The following is a 27,415-nucleotide window of genomic DNA, read 5'->3' as shown; positions in this document are numbered from 1 at the left end:
TGGCAATCTACTGCTTCTGGACCAAAGATTAAGATTTTTTTTGTGCTTTACTAGAAAGGACACACCTTTTATCCGGGACCCGTTTTTATTTGCTGAGTTCTGTACAAATAATAATAAAAAAAAAATAATGGGCACCTCAGCTGCCTTTTTAATGGCAATAAAAAGGATTTTTGCTGGTGCATAGCACAACAGAAGACGGTTTTGCAAGGGAATAATAAAACTCAAAGCTGAGAATAAGTTTCATTCTCTTTGGGCTAGAGAATATGGCACAGCACAGCTCTTTTTCCCATCCCTCAACGCACTGTGCTGGGGAAATGCAAAGATCTCCCTCTCTCTCTTTGGAGGAAGGGGAAGGAGGGAAATGAGGCTTTCTACAGCAAGAGTTCATTTTCCAGGTTGATCTTTCATTATTTTTCATAGCAGAAATCCTTATTATAATGGACTTAGCCATGGTGCAAAATATCTCAAGAGCTATCCCAGGAGCCAGGATCTGTGCTGGGGCCCCTTGGCTTCTGGGGAGCTCCCGGGATGCCGAGTGGCTTTGGTCACTTTTGGAGCCAGTTTCTCTGTAAGAGAATTCAGAAATGACGATGCTGTGACTGTACCATTGGGGCAGAACAACGTGGGAACGCTGACTGACAAGTTCCAAGAAAGCAAACAAGGGAAGGGAGAGATTTTAGTTAAAGCTGCCTTTTCAGAGATATTAGCTTCTCTCATTATCCCACTAGAAAACCCTGAGACCTGTTCCCAAGCTCAGCGGGGTGGTGTGGCAGGACACTGGGCACTTCTAGAGAAATGCCACTGGCTCCTTATAAAAAGACGAGACCTGGTACTACTCAGCTCCTTGGGCCAAGAATGGACAAACTGCTGCTGAAGAAATCGGAAATGAAAATATAATGACAACTGAGTAAGCCTGCTGTTGGAAAAAAAAAAAAGGATAAAAAGGATAAAAGAACCCCAAACTGCAGCACTTCTGAAAACTCCGGTCCAAGTTTTCGCTGCCGGTGTTATTTGCCTGCACCAGTGCGATGTGCTAGAAACTTCCCAGCAGCTGAGAAGGAGGTTGCAGCTCTGTCATAGACAAAGATCAGGTCAGCAGAAAGATATGAGCAACCAGCAGTGAGATAACAGTACAGAAACAGCGCAATCCCTGCAAAGGACTTGGCAGGAATTCATCTTTGCTTTGAAAGGGGCTTCAACTGCAGATGGGCCAGGGCTTGTGGGTGAGCTCAGGGAAGCCCTGTGCGCTCCTGCAGCTTTCGCAGCCGCTGTGAAGTTAAAGGCATCGCACAGCAGCGTTTCCAAAGGAAAACCCAGGATTTTCCTTCAACTGAAAAATAAGACAAAGCATCCGAGTGCGTGAAAAATGCACTCATCGAGGATCTAATTTTTAAAGGGAAGAATTCTATAAACGACCTAATAAAAAAGTGATCTAATTGTTTCCACAACTGCTTCTGAAATTACCAGGGCCTTTTTTCCCTGCTTGTCATTGTTCATGGAGTCATAAATCACAACCCGGGAGATCACTCAGCTCTTGACAATTTGCAACCACACTACCAGGTCTCGTATTCGGCCGGGCTGGGATCACTGACAAGCTGTTACTTAAGCAGTTGACAGGTTCAAAATAGCACAAACTACAAGGATACCATCAAGTAAAGAGCTTTTAATTTTATTTTTTTTACATGCTTATCTTCTGCTCTTGTTGCGAGCACCGTCAGAAAACATGGGTACTCCACTGTAGGTGTTGCAAAATCACATTGTGAAATCTAACATGAATATGAATTTTCCTCTCTGTTATTTCTTGAAATATTGATGTAATTTCATAAGGCAGGTAAAGGTCTCTCATTTTGAAGGATATTTATTCAAAAAAGTCTTCCATGTGTTACATGCGGGATGTTTTTTTACTTCAACTGCCGAAACAGGCTTTCGTCAAAAACGAAAAGCACAGGAAGCTAACATTTTAAGAAAACTATTGACCTCGCAGAAAAACAAAGGGCATCATATTGCATCTCACACCTTCTTATTTTTTGGTGGCCATCTCTCTGGATTTGTCCTTGGTGGCATTTGGATGCTGGCAGCCTGCATGGGGAGCGAGGTGCTGGAGCCAGGGCTCCTCTGGTTGGAAACGGAAGGGAAAGCCACCCGTCTCGTTTAGCTGCCTGAGCAGCGCGGTGGCGTAGCAAAGCAAACAGTGTTACTGGCAACAAAGTCAAGGTGATGACATATATATTTTAAATCCCTGCTAGTCAAACAACAGTAGGTGTTTCTCGAATGCAATCCTCCGGATGACAAACACCCTTCTTTCTTTTGTTACCCCCCCCCAAAAAAAAAAATGGAGCTTGCCCATTTTGCAGCTGTGTTTCATTCCCTGGTCAGCCCTGCAGATGTGTTTTGGCATTGCTCAGTGAACCTGGGCCACATTTTAAACAGACAGCTATGGAAACGGGGGTGCATCTGGCACTGGGAAACACCACACTGGAATCTCACTTCTTCCCTCGTATGAACGGCAGAAAATGTCCTTCCTAAAGCACTTCACAAATAATCCCACAATTTATAAAGTTCAAACTCATTCCTCTAGGCACTTTCTTGGATTTAATGCCATTAAGCAAAAAAAAGATTTGATACTAGATATTAAGCTGAACCCATAATTCCTGGCAGTCCTTCTTTTTGGAATGGTCATCCCACATGCTGCAGCTTCTTTCTTTAAGGAAATTCTCCCATACCCAGGGAAAGTAATAAAACCAGTTTTTTCAATGAATCATCAGGTGACCTAACCTTTGCTCAGGAGGAACAAGCACCTGACAGAAAGTTGGGGCCAGGAATCAACTCTCCTGACCCTTGCAAGAGATACCAAGAAAAGAATTTAATAACTGAGCACTGGCAAGGGGAGAGCCCGTACTACGGTGAACTTCTCAAGCAGCTGTATTGGAAATGAAATGAGGAATTATCTGTGGCAGGAGTAAAAGTTGTACAAATTACTTCATAGTGGGAAAAGTGGTGAAAAAGAAAAGGAAAAAAAAAAAGAGCTTGTAGTAATCTCATAGTACAATGTTTTGCGGTTTGTTTGGGTTTTTTTATCCTCCAAACACTGACACCCTGGAGAACACAGCCTTCTTAGGTGTCCTTTACTTGATTTTAGCCTGGTTTCATGAAGCCTTGGAGCACAAGCAGAGGGCACCGGTGGGCAGTGTGCTAGGTAGGGGTCAAGCATTGAGCCTGAGCTTTTCCCAAACCTTGGTAGGTGAGCAAAGCCAAGGCAACTCCTCATGGCCAGGCTTGGGGAGGACATGCCTATGGGAGAGCTACATGCAGCAGGGCACTTCCCTGTGCCCTCCCAACTAAGGTACGAGAGATAAAAAAGTTACTTGCACTCGCAGGGAAACCCATTAAAAGTGAAGTCCTCCTGCTCAGTGCATGTTTTGCCAAAAAAACCCCCCAAACCCAAAACCCCAAATACGAAGATTCTTTGCAAACAGGGCAGAACAGTAACAGCTGGAGACTTTGCTTCCTTTTCACTCTAAGTAGAGCGTTATCGTGTCCAAGTTCAGACTTGGATACAGCTTTTTCCCTACTGAATTCAAAGGCAAAGTGCACAGCTGGCCTAGGCTCCAGCCTTCTGTGTACAAAATCGGCCTGCCTTAAAGGAAGATCAGATCTCCGCTGATGATGCTCAAGAGCTAGAGCAAAACAAAGGGGCATCACACGTGGTGCAGCTGGTCAGAAATTGCTGAGTGAAACACCGCTAGACACCAAGCAAAGCCAAGCATGGAGACTTGGTGGAGCACTTAGGGCAACATGGCACGAAGGAATGTGTCATTGTTCTACCTAGACAGAGAATGAGCCCTGTGTGAGGGGAGTCCAGAACAAAGACTGAACGCACATAAAAGCATCGGCTCCAAAGAGCTGCTTTCAGAATTGCCTTCCTGCAAAGGAATGAAGTACTGGAGGATGGCTAGCAGCCCTGCATAGTCACCTTCAGTTAGATAGTTATGTGATTGTACAGTCATAGTCAAGCTCTTCCGTAGGAGGGTTTTAGCCAATTAAGGAGGCACAAAAGGGCCAAGTGACATGACCAAGGCCACAGAGTTAATTAGTGGCAGAGGAAACCCCCTGATTTTTTTTTTTTTTTTTTTTTTTCTCCCACGCCCCCTCAATTCCAACAGTTGCTCAAATTTCTGGAGGATCATGCTTATAGAAACCAACAGGAGTTTCAGTGGTTTAAAGGTCAGGGCCAAGCATAGCAAAGCCCTGGGGCAAAAATGTGTTTCGCCTCCTCTCCCTTCCCTCCAGCAAATGTATATTCCAGCACTTTCAGTAGGAAAGGTTAGTCCTTCACTGGAGTCCCCTGAATAAAGAGAAGCTTCTGGAAGCACACTGAGCAAATGGGTTATTTTGAAAGGACAAGTTAGCTCTATAATTTGCCTTCACAATGTGTTCTGCACTCTAATTACAAATGCAAACACAGTAATTGAGAACAGCATCATAAAACTCTAAAGGAAGCCATAAGTGATATAATACATGGACATGTTTACCATTTGGTACAGCAGGATGCCTCTGTGATGTTTTCTCCATGTTTAAACAGGGTGGAGATTTGCTTTTCTTTCATAAAGTGAATTCCATGACAGCAATTCTTCCCTCAGCTTCCTCACTCCCGAGCCTGGGTCAATTAAAATACAGCTTTCAGAAAACGTTTCCTCTCTTTTCCCAATTGAGAAAAACCTCTTTTTCTTTTGAAAGATAAAAAATGGTTAATTAAAGCTATTCCAAAGGGAAGAAAAAAAGGGGAAATCCTACTGTGTTCTCCACCTATGATGTACCACTCTTGTCTACAACAGCAAATAACTCAGCAAGGTGAAATGCAGAAAGGATTGGGGGGCTGTACTGCTGCTCCCCCATCTAAACTGTTCTTGGGGAGACTTCAGCCCTTCCAGTGGTTCGCAGGACAGTGGCTCCCCATGCAGCTTTCTTCTGGGTACCCACTGCCTGGATAGCGCAGGCAAGTGGTGGCTCTTGGTGCTTTCCATCCAGTTAATGAACTCTGCCATGTGCTGGGGTGTGGAGAAGAGTTTAAAGCTCCTGTTTTTCCCAGTAGAAGAAGAGTAGTTTAGGCTGATGAATGGCAAATTAAGTCAGGCAAGCTGCTCACAGACTGGCTGAGAGTTTTCTGCATAGATGGATAGCAGGAGGGTCTACAGCATCCTGCACATGGTGCAGTGCCACATCCCTGTCTTCACCCACTTTGTTCCCTTTTTCTCTTCTACACCTCCTCCTCTGTCATCTCTCAGGTCACCCTCCCCATGTCATACTGGGGTCCTGCTCCAACAAAGACTTCATATCAAGGCAAAGTCTATGGGCCTCAAAAGTCTTCCCTGACATAGCACAGAGAACAGAAGAAAAGTGGAAAAATAAATGTAATATCAGCCCTGTCCTCTGGGATGCTGGGTGGTAGGGAGGAGCGGACAGGAGCGATGCTCAGCACTTCAGGGAGTACCGCAGGAGGAACGGTGAGACCAACCCATTTGCAGAGGAGCCAGGTAGTGGCACGGACAAATAAACTGAGAGAGGATTAGGTTTGAGTATGCACCGACAGGGTCCTACAAGCTCACCTAAGCTTAACAGCTGCTAAATAACATGACAAATCAAGTGATTCAAACCAGAACGGTTCAAACTCCCTTTCGAGATCAATGAAGACATGTGTCCTATCTGCGGCTCGCTCCGGCTCGCACGCGCGCACACCCCGTCTCTTTAGATTTGCTGAAAGCTGCTATGGCCTGATTTTCAGAGGTGCTGAGTGCCTGCAACTCATCATGACAGGCTATACATCAAATCCATCACCTCTTGGGAAACTTGATTACCCTAGTGGAAACCCTCATTTCAAGCATTTAACTGGTTCCTACTGGTTTCAGCCGGCCAGCTAGGTTTTGGAATGGATCACTCGGTTTGGGCTGTACTAATCCTTCAGGAGAAATAAATCCAAGTCCATGAAGACCAGTGTAGGAATCTACCGAAATGTCTAGCAAGGTATCAATTAAAAGGAAAAAAAAAAATCTATTTTTAAAACATTGGACCAATAAAAATAACTCACACTTGGCTGGTTAGAGCTGTTCATCAGGTGACTTGCTGCTGAACAGATGTCTCCAGCTGGGAATTCTTGGATGAAATTCTCTATCTTCTCCTTTTTTTATAAACCAGTTATTAAAGAAGTACATTAGAGGTTTGAAACATGTTAATTCAAGCCAGAAAAACAAAACAAAACAGTAACCACACATACATTGCCAAGAGAGAGGTTGCTGAGGTGTAATCGCAGCTTTAAGGGGTGAAGCTCTTTATCTGGATGCTTGAAGGATGAAAACACAGTTATTAAAAAACCTGCAAACACAGAGTTAAGGCTGAACACAAACAGGGCTCTTGCACTGAAAGCACGGAGTGTCTTAGGGAAGGCTGTCCTGGAGACTAATCTGTTTTTTCACAATGCTCAGAAAATGTACAAAGCAGTCGTTAATTGTGTATATGGAGATTAGTTCATAGCAATTGGAGAAATTTTTTTTCCCTAAATTTTCAGCCGCAGTGGATATTTATATATATATTAACAACCTAATTAATACCTGTGTTACTGTCTAGCCAAAGACTCTGGCCAGAAGAGGAATAACAGAATCTGAGGTAGCATGGGTATATAGTGATTGCTGCAGGAGCTGTTCCTTTTCTACCTTACAGAGTACGTGCTGGACATTTCAGTGTGCATTTTGTCTCCGCTAACATATGAGGAATTGATCCCACCAGAGGAAAACAAGCAGAAATTATCTCCCTTGGTATAGCAAATCCAAAGTGCCCCTTAGGATTGCCATTAAAATAGACACAGAAATGAAGCGGCCTTCCCTGACCACCCTTCATTCTCACAGCAGCCTGCGCTCACCTCGCACTGATCCTCTCCTTGCTGTATTTTTCTATGAGCCCTCTCTCCAGCCAAGGAGATGCGGTCACTGTTTATGGGATCTCAGAATGACCTGTACAGTAACCGGCCGATTTGGCTGGAGAACATTTAGCTTGGGAAACACTTGGGTGAGAATTTGTAGCATCGCTGTGCTGCCAGCTCTCCTGCACAAATTAATTTAACCATTCTGCAGAGAATAGCTGGAAGCAAAGAAACAGTTACAGTGAAACTGCAGCTTGCCCCAGGGACAGCAATGAGCTTCGTGAGCCCTCCCCACGTCCTGGCCGGGTCACGTTAGATCCGTTCCCCTCGGACCCTCCATAGGACCCTCGTAGCAGCCAATGATGGGAAACATCTCCAGCTTTTCTAGGGCCTGGAAGTCTTGTGAGATTTAAGCTGGAGATGTTCACAATGCATGGCAATACACGGACACACATACCGAAAGGCAGTTTTACTTCCCAAAGAGAAAATGGCAAGTTGCACTATGAGCCAATAGTTTGTTTGGGCAAACGGAGCATAATTTACACTCTGAGACTGAGTTTAAAAGCATCTGATCTGAGGCTATGCAAGGCTGTGGATCTGTTTATATGCGAATGAAACAAAGATTAGGAGCCTTTTTCTTTCCCCTGTCGGGTAACAGCTGAATAAGTGCTCCTCAGGCTAATAAGGAAAGCAAGCAAAAGCATTTCCCCAGCGTTATTCCCTTTCTTTGTCTCTCTTCTTTTCCCTTCTCATATTTAGGACTTAAAAATGTTTGGGACAGAAGGTGGAGGCTTGCAGAAGCCACCTCGTTTCCAGTTCTGCTCATCTTTATCTCTCAGAAATGCACAAAAGGACTCTAATTTCCCTGAATAACAGCTTTCTGCTAAATCCTTCCTCACTTTTCTTCTGCACCTGGATCTATACGGAGGGGCTAGCATAGGAAGATAGCTGCATTTCCTTAGGTGAATAGAGAGCTTCATTCCCAAAGGGCACAATAAACCTGATCCTTCCTCTTCTGATCAACAAGAGCACAGAAGCTGCAAACCTGACCAGTACATCAAAAAGGAGCTTGAAAAATACTTTGAGCAAAAAATGCTAACGGTGCATCCTTCTCCTGTAACTGCACTGATATTAAATCAGGAAACAGTACAGAACAACCACAAACACATATATACGGGGGCTGTCAAAACAGAAACAAAACAAAATCCCTAATGGGGACTAAAGGTGCAAAGAGCAAAAAGAAGAATATACAGTATAGGCTTTATGATTATATTTAAATCCTTATGCAGCAAATGCTGGAAAGGGAATTCCAAAAATTTCCTATATATAAGCAGTTTTTTTGATCCAGGACTTTGTGCAATGAAAAGGAATTACAAATCAGTCTGAATGAAAGGGTATGGGTCCCAGCGGGTGTCGGAGCATGCCTGTGGACTCCTGGGCTGTAACGACAGCCCCCTGATCCTGCAAGGGCCGAGGGACGCCCTCAGCTCTGCTGTGAGTAGCCTTTCTGGTGCCGCGGCCGTTGAACCTGCAGCAACGCTGCTCTTTCTGAAAAGAGACTTGCATGGTCCTGGATTTCCTCAAGCATAACTGAGGGCAGATCTCCCTTCCCTACTTCCTGACCGTCTAAAGATCTGAGCATCAAGAAAGTGTCCTGCTGAGCCCCTTGGAAAAACAAGCAACAGACTGTGGCCAGAAATGAGGGGCTGACCTTTTCTGGAAGATCTTCTGGCTGCTCGTGACTTTTTGACATTCGGCATAGGTCCAGGACGCTTTCCCTGTCTCCCTGACATCTCCCTTTTCTATATACATTCCGAGGAAACTAAAAACCCTCGGGAAGATCACTTTTCCCACCCAGACATCTGTGCAGTACCTCTGTATTCATAATAGAGGCAGATAAGCAGAAGAGAATTTTTTTCTAGTAAGATGTGGTCCAAGTTCTGAAGTGTTCGAAAAACCTTTGAATGACATGAAATGCCATTGCAAGATACGACTGCAATAATTAAAGTTCTTCAGCTTCTACTGGCTACTTCAGTCCCAAAAGGCGACTTCTGATCACTCAGAAAGGTTTTGGTGCTGCTTATTAGGTAAACGCTCCTAAAGGGGCTCAGATAATGAATTCAACACACCGGGGTTCAACTGGGAAGCAGGACTCAGCCGAGCACGGGAGGAAAGCTGATCCTAGCAAGGCTTGAACAGGGGATTTTGTGCTTCTGGATCAGGTGTTTCTGCTAGAAACAATTTTTACCATGGCGGCAAGGGGAATAATACCAAGAGTGTGTATTAGAGAGGGGGCTATGAGACTGTAGAGCCTGGAAATTGTGAGAAAGAGACAAATTCCCTTGAAAACAAGTTTGGATCAATTCATTCTTGGTACGATGGGGCTAAGACTGAAAGAAATAACTAAAGGAGAATGTTTCTGCTCTTTGCTTACCTCCCTGCCAAAGACACCCTCCCGGGACGTTCTAGAAGAGAGTGAAATGTTGCCATTTCGTCTCGAAGACACCCCCTTTCCCTCCCAAGGGTGCAGCGAGACCCCGAGCAAACTGCAGAGGGTGCCACTGAAGAGTTGCACTTCTTTCTCTGCAAGTGCACAGAAAAGCAGGAGGAAAGGCACAGCAGCAACCCCCCCACCCCCACACCCCCCCACCCCGCACCCCGGGCCCGCGCATCCGAGCAGCCTTTCGCCCGGTGCTGCCCCCGAGCAGCGGAGGACACTGGGGGAGGCATCGCCCCCTAAAAATAAATAAATAAATAAATAAATAATTCCTTGCCCCGCAGCTCCTGCATCCACCCAACCTGGCAGGGACACGGAGCGTCGCCTGGCCATCACCCCCAGTGTGCGCTGGCGCGGTGCTCCGCGGCCCGCTCCGCGCCCTCAGCGCCCCAGGATCCCCCCTCCGCCCCCCAGGAGCCGTCGCGTGTGTCCCCCCCCCCCAGTCCCGTCCGCACCAGCCCCCCCAAACCGCGCTGCCGGCAGCCGCGTTCAGCGCTGCTTGGAGAGGGGGATCCCCGCGCCGGCCGAGGGGGCTCGGGGACGGGCACCGCTCCGGGGGGAGCCGCGACGGGCAGGTGACACCTCCCTGCGCCGGGGAGCAGCTCCGCGCCCAGCCCCCCCGCTACCGACACGGGCGAGGCCACGATTTTAATTAAACGTGCAGCGTTCAAAGCAACCCCCTAAATTACGCCGTCCCGTATAGCAATACCCGTCCGGGTGCACTTATTCTGCAGGACCCCCCCCCCCCGCGACCGAGCAAACCCCAAACCCGCCGGCCGCACATACCGACACCCCACCCCAGCCCAGGTGGGGATTTGATGCTGGACACTGCGAAGTCTCGGGGAAGAAGAATATCCCCACAAAAACCTACCCTTCTGAAGTGTTGCTCCACTCCCTTGTCACAGATCCACCTGTGAAAACGTGTCTAAAGTTAGTACTGGGATTTGCCCCGCTCTTAACTGGTTCAGGCTAAAATCTGAAGAGATCCCAGTTAACCCGGGATGGTACAATAGCTTATTTTATACTGCAAAGCTGCTGTGCAGACTTTGTCCAAAGAATGTTGCATGCTTTACTTTGACAATCCCCGCAGAAAAGAGAGAGCGAGCGAGAGGAAACAAAGACTTATGATTACCATTAGTAATTTAATCCTAAATTCGTGGGCCATTCCCATCAGCCCGAACAAGCAAACATCAACACTTTTCTTCCTCATGCACATGTATCTGCGATAGATGATTAACCAGGTCCCTCGTTGCTTACACAAGGGAAAAAAATCCTGACAAACAGCACGGTGTCTGCCTGCAGTTTGGGAAATTAAAAATCAAGCGAGGGGAGGTAAGAATTAGGAAAGTGATGCCCTTTTCCTCCATCAGCGCCGGCTGCCAGCCATGGGTGATTTCGGTTCGGGCGTTTGTTTGTTAACAAAACGACCATTTCAGACAACATCCCACAAATGTTATGGGGTGAAAAAGCTAATTCTGGGGGAAATGTAGCAGTCAGCTACCAAAAAAGGGAAGCGCTTCTCAGAGGAACAAGTAGCGTGGAAAATACATATATAACAGTCCTTCTTTTTAATCAGTTACCTAAACCTACTGTGTCTATGAATTGGGAATTGGGATGCCACCGTAGTACGATTCCTTTGCTAAATGTCACTCCCCCCCCGATTCAGGCAGAAGCCCTACCAAACCAAACACGTATAGGTATCTATATGCTCCAGTTTTAAGGGCGAGATTTCAAATTTCAGTGGCGCAAAGACCCCCACTGCCCTGTTCTGGGCGGACATGCCGGTTGGAGCTGATCTGAAATGACACTATCATTTTCTTTGAACTCTTCCCGATTTTGGCCGGGAGTTTGCGAAAGGGAGGAGGAAGACGAGGGAGAGCGGGAAGAAGTCATTCTTTACTCGAAACTAACCTTCAAAAAACGGATCTTAAAAAAGAGAAAGCACATTTAAAAAAAGTAAAGCCGCTCGATTAGCAGCTTTCGGGTGTAGGGAGAAGGTTGCAATGAAATAAAAATTGCTCGGAAGTCTTGGGGGGAGAGGCGAGCTGTGCCCCGGCGCTGCGATGCCGGGGGCAGGTGGGTGCCTCTTCCCCCTCAACGGCGGCACTTTTCCTCCGCGGGCGCGGAGGGGACGGGAAATCCTTTCCGCAGAAGCCGGGAGCCGTCGGGGCCGCCGCTTCACCCCGCGGAGGCTTTTACGGTGCGGGCGGCCGCGTAGGGCCGGGGTGCGCGGAGCTCCCCCCTGCGCGCAGCACCGCGGCTGCTCGGCCCCGCGGCTCGGCAGCTTGGCCCCGCGGAAGGAAAACTCCTCCTGGGCTGCCTCTCTCAGCCCGAGAATCCTCTTCTTCTGCTCCAGCAACATTATTTCTTTCCCAAACCTTATTAAAAAAATAACTCGGAAGGAGGAATATCCCTCCCTACCATATAAATCCCAGCGAGAATAACCTTTGGTGGCTGAATTAAAAGCTCTGCAATAAACAAAATTGGCCTTTAACTGAGGATTCGGGGCACAAAGCGGTTCGTACTTTAGCCAGCTGCGTAACGCCGCAAGTTTTGTGGGATGTATTTTGTAAAGGGGAGCGAGGGATGGAAGAGCAAGGAAACGGACCCAGAATGTGCCCCGAAATTTTATGACGATGAGGATGGACGCGCAAAACCGATCTGTAATTCACGACTTAAAAGATTAAGGAAAGGGACAGAGTGCGTATGGACAGAGAGATAATCAGATCAATGCTTCCTCCGCCTTTCAGTAGCTCCACCTTGTGAATATACCTCAGTAATTATGAGAGGAAAAAGTATTATCCATCTAATGGCACATTTTGCAGGGCTGCATCCTAGCTTCCCAAGCGCTCGCCAGGGTCCCCTTTCCCTCACTGGCAAGTATAACGTTTAACGTGCAGGTAAAAATAAAGGTCTTCCCAAGCAGCTTCCAGGACCTCATAAATAATAACTACAGCGGACCCGCACGGGAGGCTCTGGGCTCTCCCCAAGCCCCCAGGGAGGCAGCAGCTGCCGGACGGGGACCGCCGAGCTCCTGCCCCGATCTGCTCTGCCAGAGCAGCCGCATTCCCCCCCGCCCGGCCGCGGGCTCTCCGCGGAGGAGCACCGCGCATCGCGGAGCTCTCCGCCTGTCTGTGCCTTGGGGCTGCTCGTTAACAGCGAAAAGACGGCGATTTCCTAAATCTGGCGCTGATGGGAAACCAGCAACGCGGTGGCCGTGCGGACCCCGAAGCCCTCAGCGCTGCCGGGGCTGAGTTGCCCGTGGGGGATGCAGGGTGCGGGGAGCGCCCGGAGGGAGGGGGGTGTCCACGCGTGTCCTCCCACACACGCGTTTGGAGCAGGGCAACCTGCGGAGGGAGGTCTGCGTGATCCCGGGAGCGTAGCCCCGCTTCAGCCGGGATCGCGTTGCGGAGGGACTCGCTCGCCCCCGGGAAAACAACGCGTGGGGAGCACCGGAGCTGACCGATCGCGGGCGCTATTGACTGGGAGTTATGTCCCCTCCAAGTGTCGTGGGGAAAAACTCAAACGAGGCGGCCCGGCATCTCTTGCATTGCTACACGAAATTAAGCCCCGGAGCGGCTGTACTGTGAAGGGGGATTTTATCCAACTCCCCCTCCCTGGTTTCCGTCTCTTCCTTCCAGCCGGCTGTCGGCGGGACCCTCGGACTTTTGGAGGGGGCGATTTGCGCGACTTTTGCCTCCTCGGTTCCCTGCGCGGCTGGCTCCGCGGAGATGTGGAGGAGCGGGACAAGCGGGGCCGGGCTGCGGGCATCGCCCCGGGTCCGGCAGGGAGGGACCGACGCCCGGGGGGGGGGAGGGGCGGGGGGATGTCTCCGCTTGGAGAATTTCGCAGTGCTGTCCCAGCTCCAGAAAGGCAATTCCCTCTTAATTAATTTCTGAAAAGCAGACAGATCTTGAACTTTTTTTGTTCTTTTGGCTAAATAAATTGCGGTGGCGGGGGGGATATGCTCAGGTGCAGGGGGCGGTGGCGCAGCTCCAGAGCGGCGTGGCCGGGCTGGGACCGCAGCAGCCCCGCAGCAGCCCCGCAGCAGCCCCGCTGCCGCTCCCGCGTTGCTCCGCTCGGCTCCGCTCCTGCCCGCCCGTCCCCTTTTTTTCCGGATGTTTTTTCCCCGTGAAAAGTAGCTGTTATTCTCCAAACGGACACTTGGGGTCGCACTTTCTGTCTGTTTGAGCGTAAAAACAGTGTAAAAAGAAGCCCTAATCTCCCTTAATTGTTACAAAATGTTAAAAAAAAATCCTGTTATCGGACCAGAAAAAAACCCGAAAAAACTGAAAAACCTTACGAGCCGACTACTCCTTTGCATGCAGTCACTCAGGGAACAGCAGAGGAAAGCAAACACGGTCCCCTCAGAACTGAAATGTAATTATATTTTCTCCCTTCTCTCCCTAATATTTGCAATTGTCTGTGTCAATGCTTTTGCTTTACTTTAGGGAGAGATTTGCTTCCTGCAACCGGGAGGATTTCCCCGGTTGTATAAGGAGAGCTGACAGCTTTGCCGAGCCGGTGCTTCCCTCAGTCCCGGGTCCCAGCGCATCCCCCCCAGCACCACCCCGCAGCCCCAGCGCTCGCTCCCCGGCTGGACCCGCTGCGCGTTCGTGGCCGGTTTTTTCCGCGGTACCTTCGCATCGGCGCCGCTTACATAAAGTTGGAAGGGGCGATGCGTGTGCGTGGGATGGGGGGGGAAGCTGACTGCCTTGAAATTTGCTACGGGACGGCAGCGGGCAAAAAGGGACTTTGTTATATTTAGAACAAAGGGACGGGCAGGATGTCCCCGAGCCCTCCTGCTGTGTGGATTGCAGAGGCCGAAAAGGAGGGGGGGGGGAGGGGGGAGGGGGGGGGAAATAAATAAATAAAAGAGGAGGCGATGGTGCGGGAGGGGGGAGCAAGCGGGGAGCGCCCGGAGGAGCGGGGCTGGGAGCGGCGGCCGCTCAGCTGGCGCTGCGGAGCTGTCACGGCACGGCCCGCCCCCGCCGTCGCCACCGCCCGGCCCCGCCGCCCCCGCCGCCGCCCGGCCCGGCCCCGCCGCCGCTCTGCCATTGGCGCGGCCGCCGCCGGCCCCGGCCCCCGCCGCGCTCTCGGCGGGCACGGCCGTATAAGAAGCCAAGGGGGGCTGCGCTGCGAATCACAGCTGCACAACGAGCGCTGGAGGCGGCAGCTACAGCAGAGACCTGGGTTTTTCTCGTCCCCCTCTCCTCCTTTTTTTTTTTTTTCCTCCTCCTTCCCCTCCTTCCTCCCCCTCTTCCCTCCCCTTCCCCTGCGCTGCCAGAGCCAGCGAAAACTCCCGTGCAAAGCCCAGCAACCGCCGCCAAATAGCCAGTGCGCTCCCCCGGCCGCCTGCTCGGACTGGAAAGTTGCGGCGGACTCCGGTGCTCTGCCACCGCGGGGAGAAAGCTCCGGACTTACAAAACCCAGACAGGGGCACGGGCTAGACGTTTTGCACCGTTCTTCTTCCTGCACAGACCCGAAGGCAGCATCTTTGTTTTGTTTTGCTTTTGCCCTTCCTGCTACTGCTCCTTTCTCCTTGCGACCGGGTGTCTGAGTGCCAGGAGCTGCTGCAGCCTGCGGTGCGTTGCAAACGCTGATACAAAAAGACAGGAGACATCCAGGCGGCCCCGGGTGCCGGCTCGTCCTTGGCTTTGTTGCTCCGGACTGAAGAAGCCCCAGAAGCCGGGAGAAGGAGGCGGCGGCGGTGGAGGGGGAGCAGAGGAAAGGAAGCGAGAAAGCAAAGCCAAAGTTGATTTGGAGTAAGGGAGCGCGGCCAGCCCTCTGCCAGGCTGCGCGCTGGAGTGAGGTCTCCAGCCCCCTCCGCCGGGAGAGGTGCCCGCAAGACAGCGATGGCCGGAGAGCTCAGCATCGGAGCCGAGCTGCCCACTAGCCCCCTGGCCATGGAGTATGTCAACGACTTCGACCTGATGAAGTTCGACGTGAAGAAGGAGCCCCTGGGCAGGAACGACCGCTCGGGCAGGCACTGCACCCGCCTGCAGCCTGCCGGCTCCGTCTCCTCCACCCCCATCAGCACCCCGTGCAGCTCCGTGCCCTCGTCGCCCAGCTTCAGCCCCACCGAGCAGAAGACCCACTTGGAGGACCTGTACTGGATGGCCAACAGCTACCAGCAGATGAACCCCGAGGCGCTGAACCTCACCCCAGAGGATGCTGTCGAAGCCCTCATTGGGTCCCACCAGGTGTCCCAGCAGCTGCAAGGCTTTGAGAGCTTCCGGGCCCACCACCACCACCATCACCACCATCACCAACACCACCACCAGTACCCCGCGGTCACTCATGAAGACCTGGCCGGCAGCGGGCACCCTCACCACCACCACCATCATCACCACCAGGCCTCTCCCACTCCCTCCACCTCCTCCAGCTCCTCCCAGCAGCTCCAGAACTCGCACCAGCAGCATCCCCCCTCCAGCAGCGTGGAGGACCGGTTCTCAGATGACCAGCTGGTCTCCATGTCTGTGAGGGAGCTCAACAGGCACCTCCGAGGCTTCACCAAAGACGAGGTGATCCGCCTCAAGCAGAAGAGGAGGACCTTGAAGAACAGGGGCTATGCCCAGTCCTGCAGGTATAAACGTGTCCAGCAGAAACATCACCTGGAGAATGAAAAGACCCAGCTCATTCAGCAGGTGGAACAGCTCAAGCAAGAAGTGACCCGGCTCGCCAGAGAGAGAGATGCCTACAAGCTCAAGTGTGAGAAACTTGCCAGCAATGGCTTCAGAGAGGCTGGCTCCACCAGTGACAACCCGTCTTCCCCCGAGTTCTTCATGTGAGTGCTTAACAAAAATAATTAAAAAACAAACAAAAAACCCCACCCCCCCAAACCTGACCCCGTCACCTTCCCCCCCTGCTCCCATCCTCTTCTGACATCTCCATCCATCTGTCTGCTTGACTAGAGAGAAAGAAGGAGAGAAAAATAGAGACTTGAATTTTTTGCAGCATCCAGTCTTCTAGAGTAGCTGTGGGAAAAGTAGGCTGGGGGTGGGGACGGGAGAGGTAAAGTGCAACTTTTTGACTTTTGTTTGCGAGTTAGAGAGAGGGACAGAGGCAGAGGTAAAGGAGAAAAGGACAAGTGAAGCGTTTTATAGATCGCTCGCTTGCAGAACGAGATGGACTTTAAGAGAATAATAATAAAAAAGGACAATGAACAAGCCATCTATAACATACTGCCTGCTTGGAAAGAGAGAGGACATATACAGCACCATCTCATGCACAATTTACCTGCTTGGAAAAGGAGAATAAATAAAAAGGACAATATATGCAAACTCTTCATATATTGCCTGCTTTGAGAAATAAGTTACAGGACTCAGATGGGACATTCAAGCTAAGAAAGGAAAGAAAGAAAGAATGAAAGAAAGAAAAACTCATCAGTTTTATTGCCTGCTTGATTATATAGAAAAATACGAAAATCTGCATTAAAAATATTAATCCTGCATGCTGGACATGTATGGTAATAATTTCTATTTTGTACCATTTTCTTGTTTAACTATAGCATGTTGATCATCGATCATAGATTTCTGTTGTTGTTTTGTTTCATCGATAAGAAAAGCATCACAAGTTATCAAACTTTTTACTGCTTGTGCAGTTTTGTTCGTTGGTTTTGCTCTCTTATTTTCTTTTATGGTTGTTAGCTTGTAAATATCTGCTACTTCAAACCGCACAGGAGAAAAAAACAAAAAACAAAATAACATTTCAGCAGGCTGGTTATACGGTTTGTTTGGTATTAAAGAGATACTTAAGGAAAAAAAGTTATGGGCATTTTGCATTAGAAAAAAACCAACTTTGTATATCTGGTGCACTTTTAAGTTGTATTTTTTTTTTTAGTTTTCATTTTGGTTTTTGTTTGTTGGGGCAGAAGCAAAAACGCCTGAATGGCATTGACAAACCTAAACTTAACAGGGAAAACCTCTCATCGGTCACTAGAGCCTACTCCATGCTTTAAAGTGGCAGCGAAGCTCTTTCCTTCAGGACAATTCCCAGCCTGGAGTGGTTAGGCTTGGCCATATAGTTTCCCTTCTGATTGTACACTCAGGAAGCGAAGGACGGACGAGATACCAGTTCCTTTTAAGAAACAACTGCCCCTTGATTTTCGGTAAATAAAGAGAAAAAAAAAACCCAACCAAAACCAAACAACAAACCCTCCTCGTTACGAGTCAAGTTGCAATAGCAGCGAGGGCTCCGTGTCGCCACTGTAGTTAGGTTTCTCAATGGTAGCAGCGGATGACTGGGCTGGAAAAGCGTATAAAACTAAAACTTTTTTTAAGAAGATATACTGCAACTTTTAAGTGTATTCTTTTGCCATGATTTGTAATCTGCTTCTCTGCTTCCCTATGCAGCGAGTGAAAGTTTTAGCCAAAATTTATTTGCAGTTGTATAGTAGTAGTAGTTTGGAGTCTTATGGGTGTTTTTATTACTTTTTTTTTTTCCTCCTGCAGGTCAGTAAAAGGATTTACGTTGCACTGACAAAAATACCAAAATGAAAACTTATTTTTTAGTTTCCTTTTAGGATAGCTGGCACTGCTGGCCGGATGCATTTTAAGTTTGTATTAGTTTATAAATTAACAGTAATAACAAGATTGTAATGAACAGCATGGTGCTTGCAGTTTTAAATATTGTGGATATTAGTCATGCATCAGAAAACGATCTTTGGTTTTTACTGATTCAACTGTGTTGAAATCAAAACATTGCAGCAGCGGAAAAAAAATTGTTTTTATTTCATGTAAAGTTCTGAAGGGATCAATTTCAAATCCTGCTTATGATATGAAAAATATTAAAAAACCTGGTCTATTGTAGTTTTATTCAGACTGGTTTCTGTTTTTGGTTATTAAAATTGTTTCCTATTTTGCTTATTAAAATCATTGAAATGGCATTTCTTGGAGGGACCCGCTTCTCTGACGTCTCGTGTTCCGAGAGAAAAAAAAAAAAAAGAAAAACTTGTGGACCCTTGTCTCCCCTCACACTGCTGTCCAGCCAAGGCACCCCCCGAGCTCCTCTCCTAACGCCCAGCGCTGGGGTTCGCACCGGGGGTTGCGAAGCTGCTTTGCCCACTCGGGAACGCTGCTGCACGCAGGGTAGGACCGCTCAGTCTTGCACGCTCCTCCGCTTTGCCCAAATCTCGCCCGTGGCAGGGGGTGAGCACCCCTCACCCACCCCCCCCCACCCCCCCCGCCGTGCAGCCGCCCGCCGGGAGAAGCGGAGCGGCAGGAGCCCCACGCCGGGCCCGGCTGATGGTGGGGCGGCCCCGCTGCAGCCCGGCGGGGAGCGGGAGCCTCCGGCCTGAGCCACCCCCGAGCTGAGAGAGACGGGAAACGCCAAGTGCAGGCACTTTTATTTCTTTTTTTAATATCTTTTTTTTTTTTTTTCACTAGAAAAGGAGAACACTCGGGCAAGTCTGTCCTGTCCCCCGACTCCTTTGGGATCCAGGCTGGCCATTCACTTTCCTCCTCTCCATCTGCACATTTTATTTATTCTGGCCTTTTTTTTTTTTTTTTTTTTTAAGCATGAGCAACGGGCGGTTTAGAAGACTCTTTAGATGCGTGTGGAGAAAGGGGCAGATTCCCCCCCCCCTGCCACCCCCCAGGGTTCAGCACCTCGCAGCCCCGCCATCCATCAGCTGCTTTCAAGGCAGATAATCGTGCAGCTCCCTAAATTGCAGCCAGAGGAGGTTAGAAATCGTCCCCGCTCCTCGCCCGGGTGCGGGGAAGGGAGCCCCAGAGCCGGGTCGCAGCATGTCTGCGCGCTGCTGCTCTCAAAGTGTGAAAACCGTGTTGAACTTTAAATCCCTCTTAAAAACAAAATCCGAGGCACCACACAATCAAAAATAATAGCCTCTCTCCGCCCTGCTCCTCTTCCCAACGGCAGCGAGCTGTCTTTGCAGGGATGGTGTAAGACACGTTTGGAGACCAAATCGGTTAAGGACAGAGTGTGGGGGGAAAAAAATAAAAGTAAATACAGTAACTTAAAACCAAAATCCCCTCTTAAATCCCAGCCGCATCCCTGCCTTGTCAGAGCCAGCTGGGCCAGCCGGTGAGCTGGGGGAGCTGGAAGGGGCCGGGGCCCGTCCCAGCCCCCCGGCTACATGAGTCAGGCTCGGAGAACGAGCTCGTACCCTGCTGCCCTGCGAAGGGGGCACAGGAGTTTGCAGAGGAAAAGGATGAGAGCGCCTGGCTTTCCCTGTATAGCCTCCCCCCTTGCCAGTAAATGCTATGGCTTCAGAAAGCCTGAGAGGAATATTGTTTGTGGGAACTGCCACCGCATATTAATGTCCCCTCATGCATGCATTGAATAAATCACTAGGGCTAATTGAACAACAACAACAACAAAAAATAGGAAAAACAGGCCTTAGAAAAGCCCTCCAGATTCCCACCGCAGAACTGTGTCAGCGGCGGGGCAGACCCGCTGCACGGCCAGGGCGGCTGCAGCGGCCGGTGCCTTTGCAGCGCCCAGTCCCATTCCTGAGGTTTTATTTATCCCATTTAAAAGAAAAGAAAAATGCATCCAAGCACCACCACAGGCACAGCTCGGGCTGGTGGGACTGGGACCAGCCGGCGCTGGGAGGGACAAACCCGGCTGAGCCCGGTCCGGCGGTACGCTGCGGAGCGGGGCCCCGGGCCGTGGGCTGCCCTCCCACCCGGGGGTCGGGCTGGCTTCCTCTGACCGCTCAGGGGCTCCGGAGGGGGCTCCGACATGCCGAGGGGGGCGAAAAACCACCCGCACTTGTGCTGGGCCCGGCCTGTGTCTGGGCAGGGCTCTGCCCCGGCTGCGGCGGCACCGGGGACAGGCAGCCCCGCGGGTGTCGGGGCGGGCAGGGCCTGCCTACCCCCCCCGCTGCCTGCCCCCCCACCCCGGGGAGCCCCATCAGCGAAGCGTGACCCCCCCTCTCTCCCGGCTTCGCTCGCGTCTTTCCATCCACCGTGTATCGACTTTGATCTCCCGCCGTTCATCACTGATTCATAAAGGGCTGTTGACACAGGGGGTACGATGGAGAACAGTTTCTTGAAGCGAAAGGGAAAAGGAGATCCCCCTCTTTTTCTCCCCGGGACCGGCCTGCCCGCGGGGTGCTCCCCCGGGAGCGGGGGGGCTGTGCAGGTCAACTCGGGGCCGCCCTCCCGGGGCTTCCCGCTCTCCACCCGGAGCGCCGAGGAGAAGCTGCGTGTCAGCCGCGGGGGATGAAGCATCTTCCCTCCCCAAAACCCTCTTCTTCCCTCTCTCTGGACGTGCTGCTTTGCGTGCCTGTCCTCTGCCCGTCCTTTGAGGCACTTCTCCCCACGCACATCCCTGCCGGGGGTTGGGGCCCCGCTCCCCGCCCGGGAGGTGCAGCATCCCCGGGCAGTCCATACTCCCCCGGGGCTCGGAGGAGGCCGGGACGCTGCAATTGCTGCCGCGCACCGGGGGTCCGGCAGCGCCCACGAATGACACGGCTCGGAGGGGCCGAGCGCTGACCACCTCCCGCTCCGGAAACCTGCCAGGCGATCAGTCAATCGGCCCTGAGGCTCTCCGGAGCGAAGATGCTGCAAACTACCTCCAGAAAAAAAACCCCAAACACCCCAAACCTGGTGTAGCCAGGGAGCCGTCCCCACCCCGATCCGCTCCTTGCAGCCTCGGGGAGGATGGGTTCGGGGCACCAACGAGACCGGACCGGACCCGGACCCGGACCGTGCAGCCCCGGCCGGAGCAGTGGGTTAGAGGCTCTGGGGTGTGCTGGGAGCAGAAGCGTCGGTGCCTCTGCAGCCAGAAATGCGCCGGTCGGAGCCCCCCGACAGCAGCACGGCGGGGGCGGGCTGGCTGCCCTGCGCACCCGGGGGATGGGGTGTTTGGCGGGGAAAAGCACAAGGTTTTCACAGCTAAATTTGACTGCCGGACGACGGTTCGCTATGTGATCTCGTGTAGTTCAGGAGGACGATTCCCTTCAGTGAAAATCATATTATTTTGTTTGATCTCGCAGTTTTGCAAGAGCTATTGCTAACAGCCGGAGCGAGATCTGCTTCCCCCCGCCGGGGCAGAGGTGACGACCGGCTACGGCTGCTCCCAGAATTAAACGAGACGCTCAGACAGGAAACACAATTGGCAACAACCCCCCCTCCCCTTCCCCCATTTACTGACAAAACTTACAGACTGTCTCTGCCAACCGTTTAATAGACTCTTGTCAATATTCCCTTCCCTCCTCCCCTCCAGGAGAGTGTATAAAACTGATTATCTTTAATTCCAAAACAGAGAAGTCTAAGACTAAAAAGATTTTTTGGACTAAAGATAGAAACATCGCTCTAAGACTTTCCAGAGATGCTGAGCGTCGTTGCCGGCCGGCAGATGACTGCTCCACATTGGGGTGGGCAGGCGAGATGTGTTAGGAGGATGAGCCAGGGCTTGCGAGATAACTGTTCCCAGCTGTTTTAGGGTTTAATTTTTCTTTCTTTTTCCTTCCCCCCCCCCTCCCCGGGCTGGCGCAGTGCCCGCCTGGCTCTAGCAGGCTGGTTGGTGTCGGTGATTGACAGCCCAAGGTCAGGGAAGCTCTTCGGGGCCGTGGGTGTCAGGTTTCGGGGAGGACAGATAAAAACATCTCCAGCGCTCGGCAGAGCCCCTTCTGGCTCCGCGGCCGCGCAGCTCCGTGAGGAGGTTCCGCGGGACCGCGGCAGGGCAGCCCGCTGGGTTCCGCCGGCTGCGGAGCGGCCCTGCCCGGTGCAACCCGGCCCCGCGCCTGCCGCCCGCCGGCGTCCTGCCCTGCCGCTGCTGCGGCTCCCGGGGGTCTCCCTCTTCGCTGTCTTACAGTTTAAGTTTGGATCTCTTCCTTACAGGATTGAAAGAGTACTTCCCCACCATCGAGGGGGAAAAAGCTGGTTTGCTCCTTATTTGGACAAGTTTCAGTTACGGTTTCTTTTTTTTTTTTTTTTAATTTAAATCATTATGTTTCACTCCATTAAGGTTACAATAAATCTGAAGTTATGTGCGTGCGCACACACACACTCTAAGTAGCTTATTGCATAATCCTGCATAGCATGTTCAGTAATGTAGCATGCAGCGGTCTGATAGGATCCCACACTGCACTTTTGTTTTATGCAAGAAGGAGAAGAAGCGGGGGGGGAAAGAGCTTTCAAGTGCTGCCTTTTCTTGATTTTTAGATTATGTCTTTCAGTAGTGAATTCTGAACACAGCATGAGGTACTGCAAAATATTTTCTTGCTATTGCATCCAGAACAGGGAAGAGATAATTTATATTTGTGAGCATTTGTGATCCTGCGCATCATGGTGTGTGGAAGTGTTGGAAAATGGATTGTGGTGTACTTGAGACCTAAGGTACTGCAAATCCTTTGCCTTAAACGGAATTGTTCCAATAGGGGCTTATTGTATTTACAGTTTTGTCACAATATGGTTAGAGTAAACACTGCAGTAAAGAGGGGAAAAAACCCATTCCACATGAAGAAAGAGACATTTTTTCATGTCCCACAGAGGCTGCTATTAGGTTTTAGAGATAGCTGTCCTCTGCCATGTTCTATTTCCCCTTTTAAAGTTTCACTGTTTGTCTTAAGGCACAGATTCAAAACACTGCATTTCCACTTTATACATGTGTTCTCTTAAAAGATTTGTTTAGATAAGGAAACCAATGCTAAGTGTTCTCACTTGAAAGAAATTAAATATATAGAATGATAAGCTGCTGCTAAAATATATAAAAAATACTTAAATTAATAATAAGAACTTGTTCTGAGGCAAAATTCAATTTTACTTCCTATTATGCAATCTTTGCATGTGAAGTTGCTTTAATGCAAAATAGCAGCTCATCAAAAATTCTGTTTTATTGGTATCAAAAATTTATGATATCCTGAGGCATGAGGGGCAGAGAGCAAGGTAGGAAAGCTGTGTCCTTTTACCAAGTTTAGTGCTTTCTTTAAAGAAACATCTCAAACTTATTTCTCCTCCCTTCTTCCTCGTTTTTGGAGGCAGTGGGCGAAGGCTTATACCAGAGAAAACAACTCCACTGACAATGTCACTGTGCAGCTCTAATACACCATTTTGTTAACTGTACCCTCTCTGCAGACTCCTGCTTTCACTGCAATACTAGGAGATACTAGGACATGTCCACACAAATATAGACTTGGGATTATTTCTAAACTCTGATGTTTTCATTCAGTATTGCAATAATGTGTATGTATTGCAAATATACGTGTGTTGTTTGTGTCCGTATTTGACTATTGAAGCCTGCAACCTCCCACCGATAAAATGCAGAGATCTGATTCTGCTCTAGCCTGGACTTCCCACTAATGAGACTTCATTTGTTTCCAGAAAGGTGCTCCTAGCTTTATAAAGGATATTAAACACTCGGTGACAAGGGCATTGTGTTCAGTACGATTTTTTTCTGAAGTAAGCGTGGTGAGAAATCGGTGCTGAGCACCTGGAATCTGCATTCATAAAAATAAACAATACTTACTCCTTCTTCAGTAGAACTTCAGGCAATTTATTAAAGGAGGCCACTGACCTTTTACATCTGGGGAAGCCGAGGCACTGAGAGATGCGATGACCTGGCCAAGGTGAGCTGTGGACTGATGGCAGGGCTTGGTCTGACAGGTCCCTCTGGGCCGTGCTGCCTCTCCTCCCATCGCTGCGGCTGGAAGCACAGGGCAAGATCACTGATCTCCAAGGGATTGAGGGGGTGCGGGGAAGGAAGGCAGCACAAGCCCCTGTAATCCTGTATTTTTATGGGTCTTGTCTTATTTACTACTGAATGGAGCAGAAACTTTCCTGCTGGTTCAGGGGGCCCATTCAGAAAAGAAGTTACAGAGGGCAATAAACCTGCACCTTGGACTTCTGCTAACTGCTTCTTCCTTGCTCTTATGCTATGGTGCAATTATTACCTAAAGCTTCTAAAGACATGAGAAAGGGAACACAGAATTATAAACAGGTCTCACGGTTAATGCTAGCACTCACAGCTCTCTGGACCTGCATTTTCCCCCTATTTAAGGCAACCAACAACTCTAGGCAAGAGAGTTTTGAGTCTAAAATCTCTGTTCATGTAAAAAGAAAGCTTTTACATTTATCCTCAGTCTGACCCTCATTTTGCTTATCGTCCAACGACATCCAGCTCCACATGTCATATTAGTGCTATTGCAATGCTACCATCAGCTCTAGCACTGAGCCATCCCGTGCGGTTGCTGAGGCTGATAAACACAGAGTGCATTCAGGACACCAGAAAGAGAGGACTGCTAAACTCCTTTTGACACAGGCCATCCTTATTTCTATGTCAGCCTTGACCTGTGGATCAAGCATTTTATTCTGGGTATTGCAGTAGCAATGCTACACTGGTCTGTGGGAGCACGTGCTGATCTCAAGGACTGGAAGAGCACAAATTCATTAGGTCCAGCACTGGTTTTGTGAAGCGACAGGTTAACCCACTCCACAGACGGATAAAAAGGATAGCAAGGATGTTAGTAGAAAGTGGTTTTGGAAAGGTATTTCCAGGTCCTCACTTATTCCAGTCAGGCACCCAAAAGAGCAGGGTATTAAGCAAATACCTGTGAGCCTCTGGGGCTACGTAATAAGTGACTCATGCATAAGTCAGACAGACAGACAGACAGACAGGAATCATGATAATAACAATAATAATAAAAAAAATGTTGTTTGCTTTCTGATTTGCAGTATTACCAGATATCTCTCATGTAGTGATTTCTGTCCTACTGCTTGGAGACAAACCATGAGATGACACAAAATAAAAGGACCCTTTCATGGTAACATTAAATACCAGGTAAGTTTAAATTTGAAATAAACAGATTTTATAGTTGTGTTATTCAGCTCAATAATTAATGAAATAGCTTGGATAAAGTTTAAAATATAGCAGAGGTATCAGCTGGTCTCTGCTCCAGAATCTAAACCCAATGTGTCTATTAAATAAGTCTTGTATCTTTTAAAAGAATCCCTTCTCCATGATCTGTTTTCAATTGAACATCGCAGTAAATATATCAAGATTACTGTATCACATTGTTTACAGATGAAACAGTTTAAAGGTGAAGTTATTTTTGGTTTAAATCTTCTGTGTTTTAAAATGAAAGGCATTTTTGGAGTAGCTGCTGAAAAACAAAAATACCAGGAAAAAAAGAAAAAAGGAAGAAGATAAAACGTGGCACTGTGAGGGTTAAGCAAGGTCCTAGGATCCAAGTAAATATTTATATGAGTGCTCAAAGAGGGGGGGAAAAAATCTCAATATAACCAAAATATAAATCACAGTGCTTTATGTTAGCTGTCAAATTATTCTAGCCCCTGCATTCCAGTACTTGCTCTACTGGTAATGTCACATACAATATGTGGGCTTATGCCTTGGTGCAGGTTTGGCAGGTAATTAAAGTCAGTTGCATGGAGGTTTACACAGACTCCCTCCGATCCACTTGAAAGACAAACAACCTGTTAACTGTGATAGCTGCAAGTGTGCAAAACTATATGGGAGCAGGGATTCTCACAGGCAGGGGAGAAAAGCCTGACTCGGGTGAGCTGCTCCGTGCCTTGTCTCCAGCGTGGATTAACTCTTTGGTGCCTCTGTAGCTCAGTGGCCTTTGCAGAGGCAATGAAAACTGGGTAGTAGTACAATCAGCAGCCAGGCGTTTGTCAGAGGAAAAAAATAATAATAAAAGCAAGCCCTGAGGGCAGTTAGCCCTGGGGTCAGGTTTGCCTGCATTCTTGACCCGGGGGAGACTATTCTTGCTGGCAGTCATCTGGGTGATTTAGTCTTTCTGCTTTGTTCTGGCTCTGTATATTGGAGGCTCCAGTCACGACAGAATGAATTATTCCCAACAGCTTCACGATGCAGCCTGTTCTCCAACCTGAGATGGTCCCGGAGACCAGCTCCTTCCTTGGGAGGCAGCCTGCAAATGAAGCCCAGGGCTTGCGTCTCATGGCCTTTGATGAAACTCTTTCATAAAAGAGAACCAGAATCAAACTCTGGGGCTCAGGCCCCTGTCCGCTTTCATCTTCTCATTTGACTCCCTTGTGTGAGTAGGTGGGGAGGGAGGTTTTCAGATACACCTCTCGTTTTGCTTTTCCTGTCATAGGTGTTCCTGTCTCGGTGGGGAGGATCTTTGCACCGGGAGGCACCCGCACGTCTCCTGCTCCACATAGGAAATGGGCGCAGGGCTGCAAGTTCTGCTCTGGGAACTGGAGTGCCGTGAAGCCACACCTGTGTGGATGCAACCTTGGTGTCAGGGAGCCGTGCCAGCACCCACACCACCACCGTGCGACACCCTCTTATTTAACCACAGAATTAGCATGGCACCAAGATGACGGATTATTGCCCTCCGGCTCTCTCCCCACGCAATGCGTCATCCCAACCTCCAGCCTGCAAAGACAGAGGCTGGGGGCAAAGAGTAAATCCTGCCCTATATGGGTTGCATTTCATTGCCTTTCTACGGAGTCTTCCGGAAGGAAAGTCAAGCTGTAACGGGGACATCCATCTGCAAGGATAACCCCACCATTAGCATCATTTCACAGGGGCTAGTGAACAACCGCCATCTGTTTAGCTGCCATCCCTTTGCCTAGACATGAGAGTACCCATTCATATTCATTTAACCAGTCTCTTATGTTAATCTCTGTCTACCTCCTTTCTTATCTTCTAGTCATATACAAAATCAGAGAGCAAGGGCCTTCCTGAATTAGCCCAGATTCCTGTTACTCAGCTTGGGAAATGTTGGGTTGAATCCCAACAGTAAGGGAGAAAACCCTCCAAAAACCCAAAGCAAGCAGAGCTCAGCTTTTGGAATCACTTAGGTCCATTTATCTGCTCTAATCAAACAGTGATTTGTCTGTCTGATAGGAGTTTAGATAAAGTTTTCAGCAATTTGCAGTAATTAAATGTGAAAGGGGAAGAAGCAGAGGGTTTCCAAGCAACATGCTGCAGAAGGGGAGTTTTGGAGGAAGGCAGAGAACCCCTCGTTAAACATCTGCCAGACTGCATGGAAGGTTGTGGTGATTTCCCTGCTTTTACGGAGTTGCCCCCTCCCTGCAAAGATGTTCTCC

General features: G+C 49.4%; 1 protein-coding gene across 1 annotated transcript; it reads left to right on the top strand.

The window, feature by feature from the left end:
- Positions 1–14,544: 14,544 nt before the first annotated feature.
- MAFB (MAF bZIP transcription factor B) lies at positions 14,545–18,283 on the top strand. Its single transcript, XM_054845828.1, has one exon. The coding sequence runs from the start codon at positions 15,266–15,268 to the stop codon at positions 16,199–16,201; it is 936 nt and encodes a 311-aa protein (XP_054701803.1). The 5' UTR covers positions 14,545–15,265; the 3' UTR covers positions 16,202–18,283.
- The last annotated feature ends 9,132 nt before the right edge of the window (positions 18,284–27,415 follow it).

Source organism: Grus americana, chromosome 17 (genome assembly GCF_028858705.1).
Source record: "Grus americana isolate bGruAme1 chromosome 17, bGruAme1.mat, whole genome shotgun sequence".
In the NCBI taxonomy this organism is placed as follows: domain Eukaryota; kingdom Metazoa; phylum Chordata; class Aves; order Gruiformes; family Gruidae; genus Grus; species Grus americana.
Note: the sequence above shows the minus strand (reverse complement) of the source record. Positions and strands in the feature narration are given on the sequence as shown.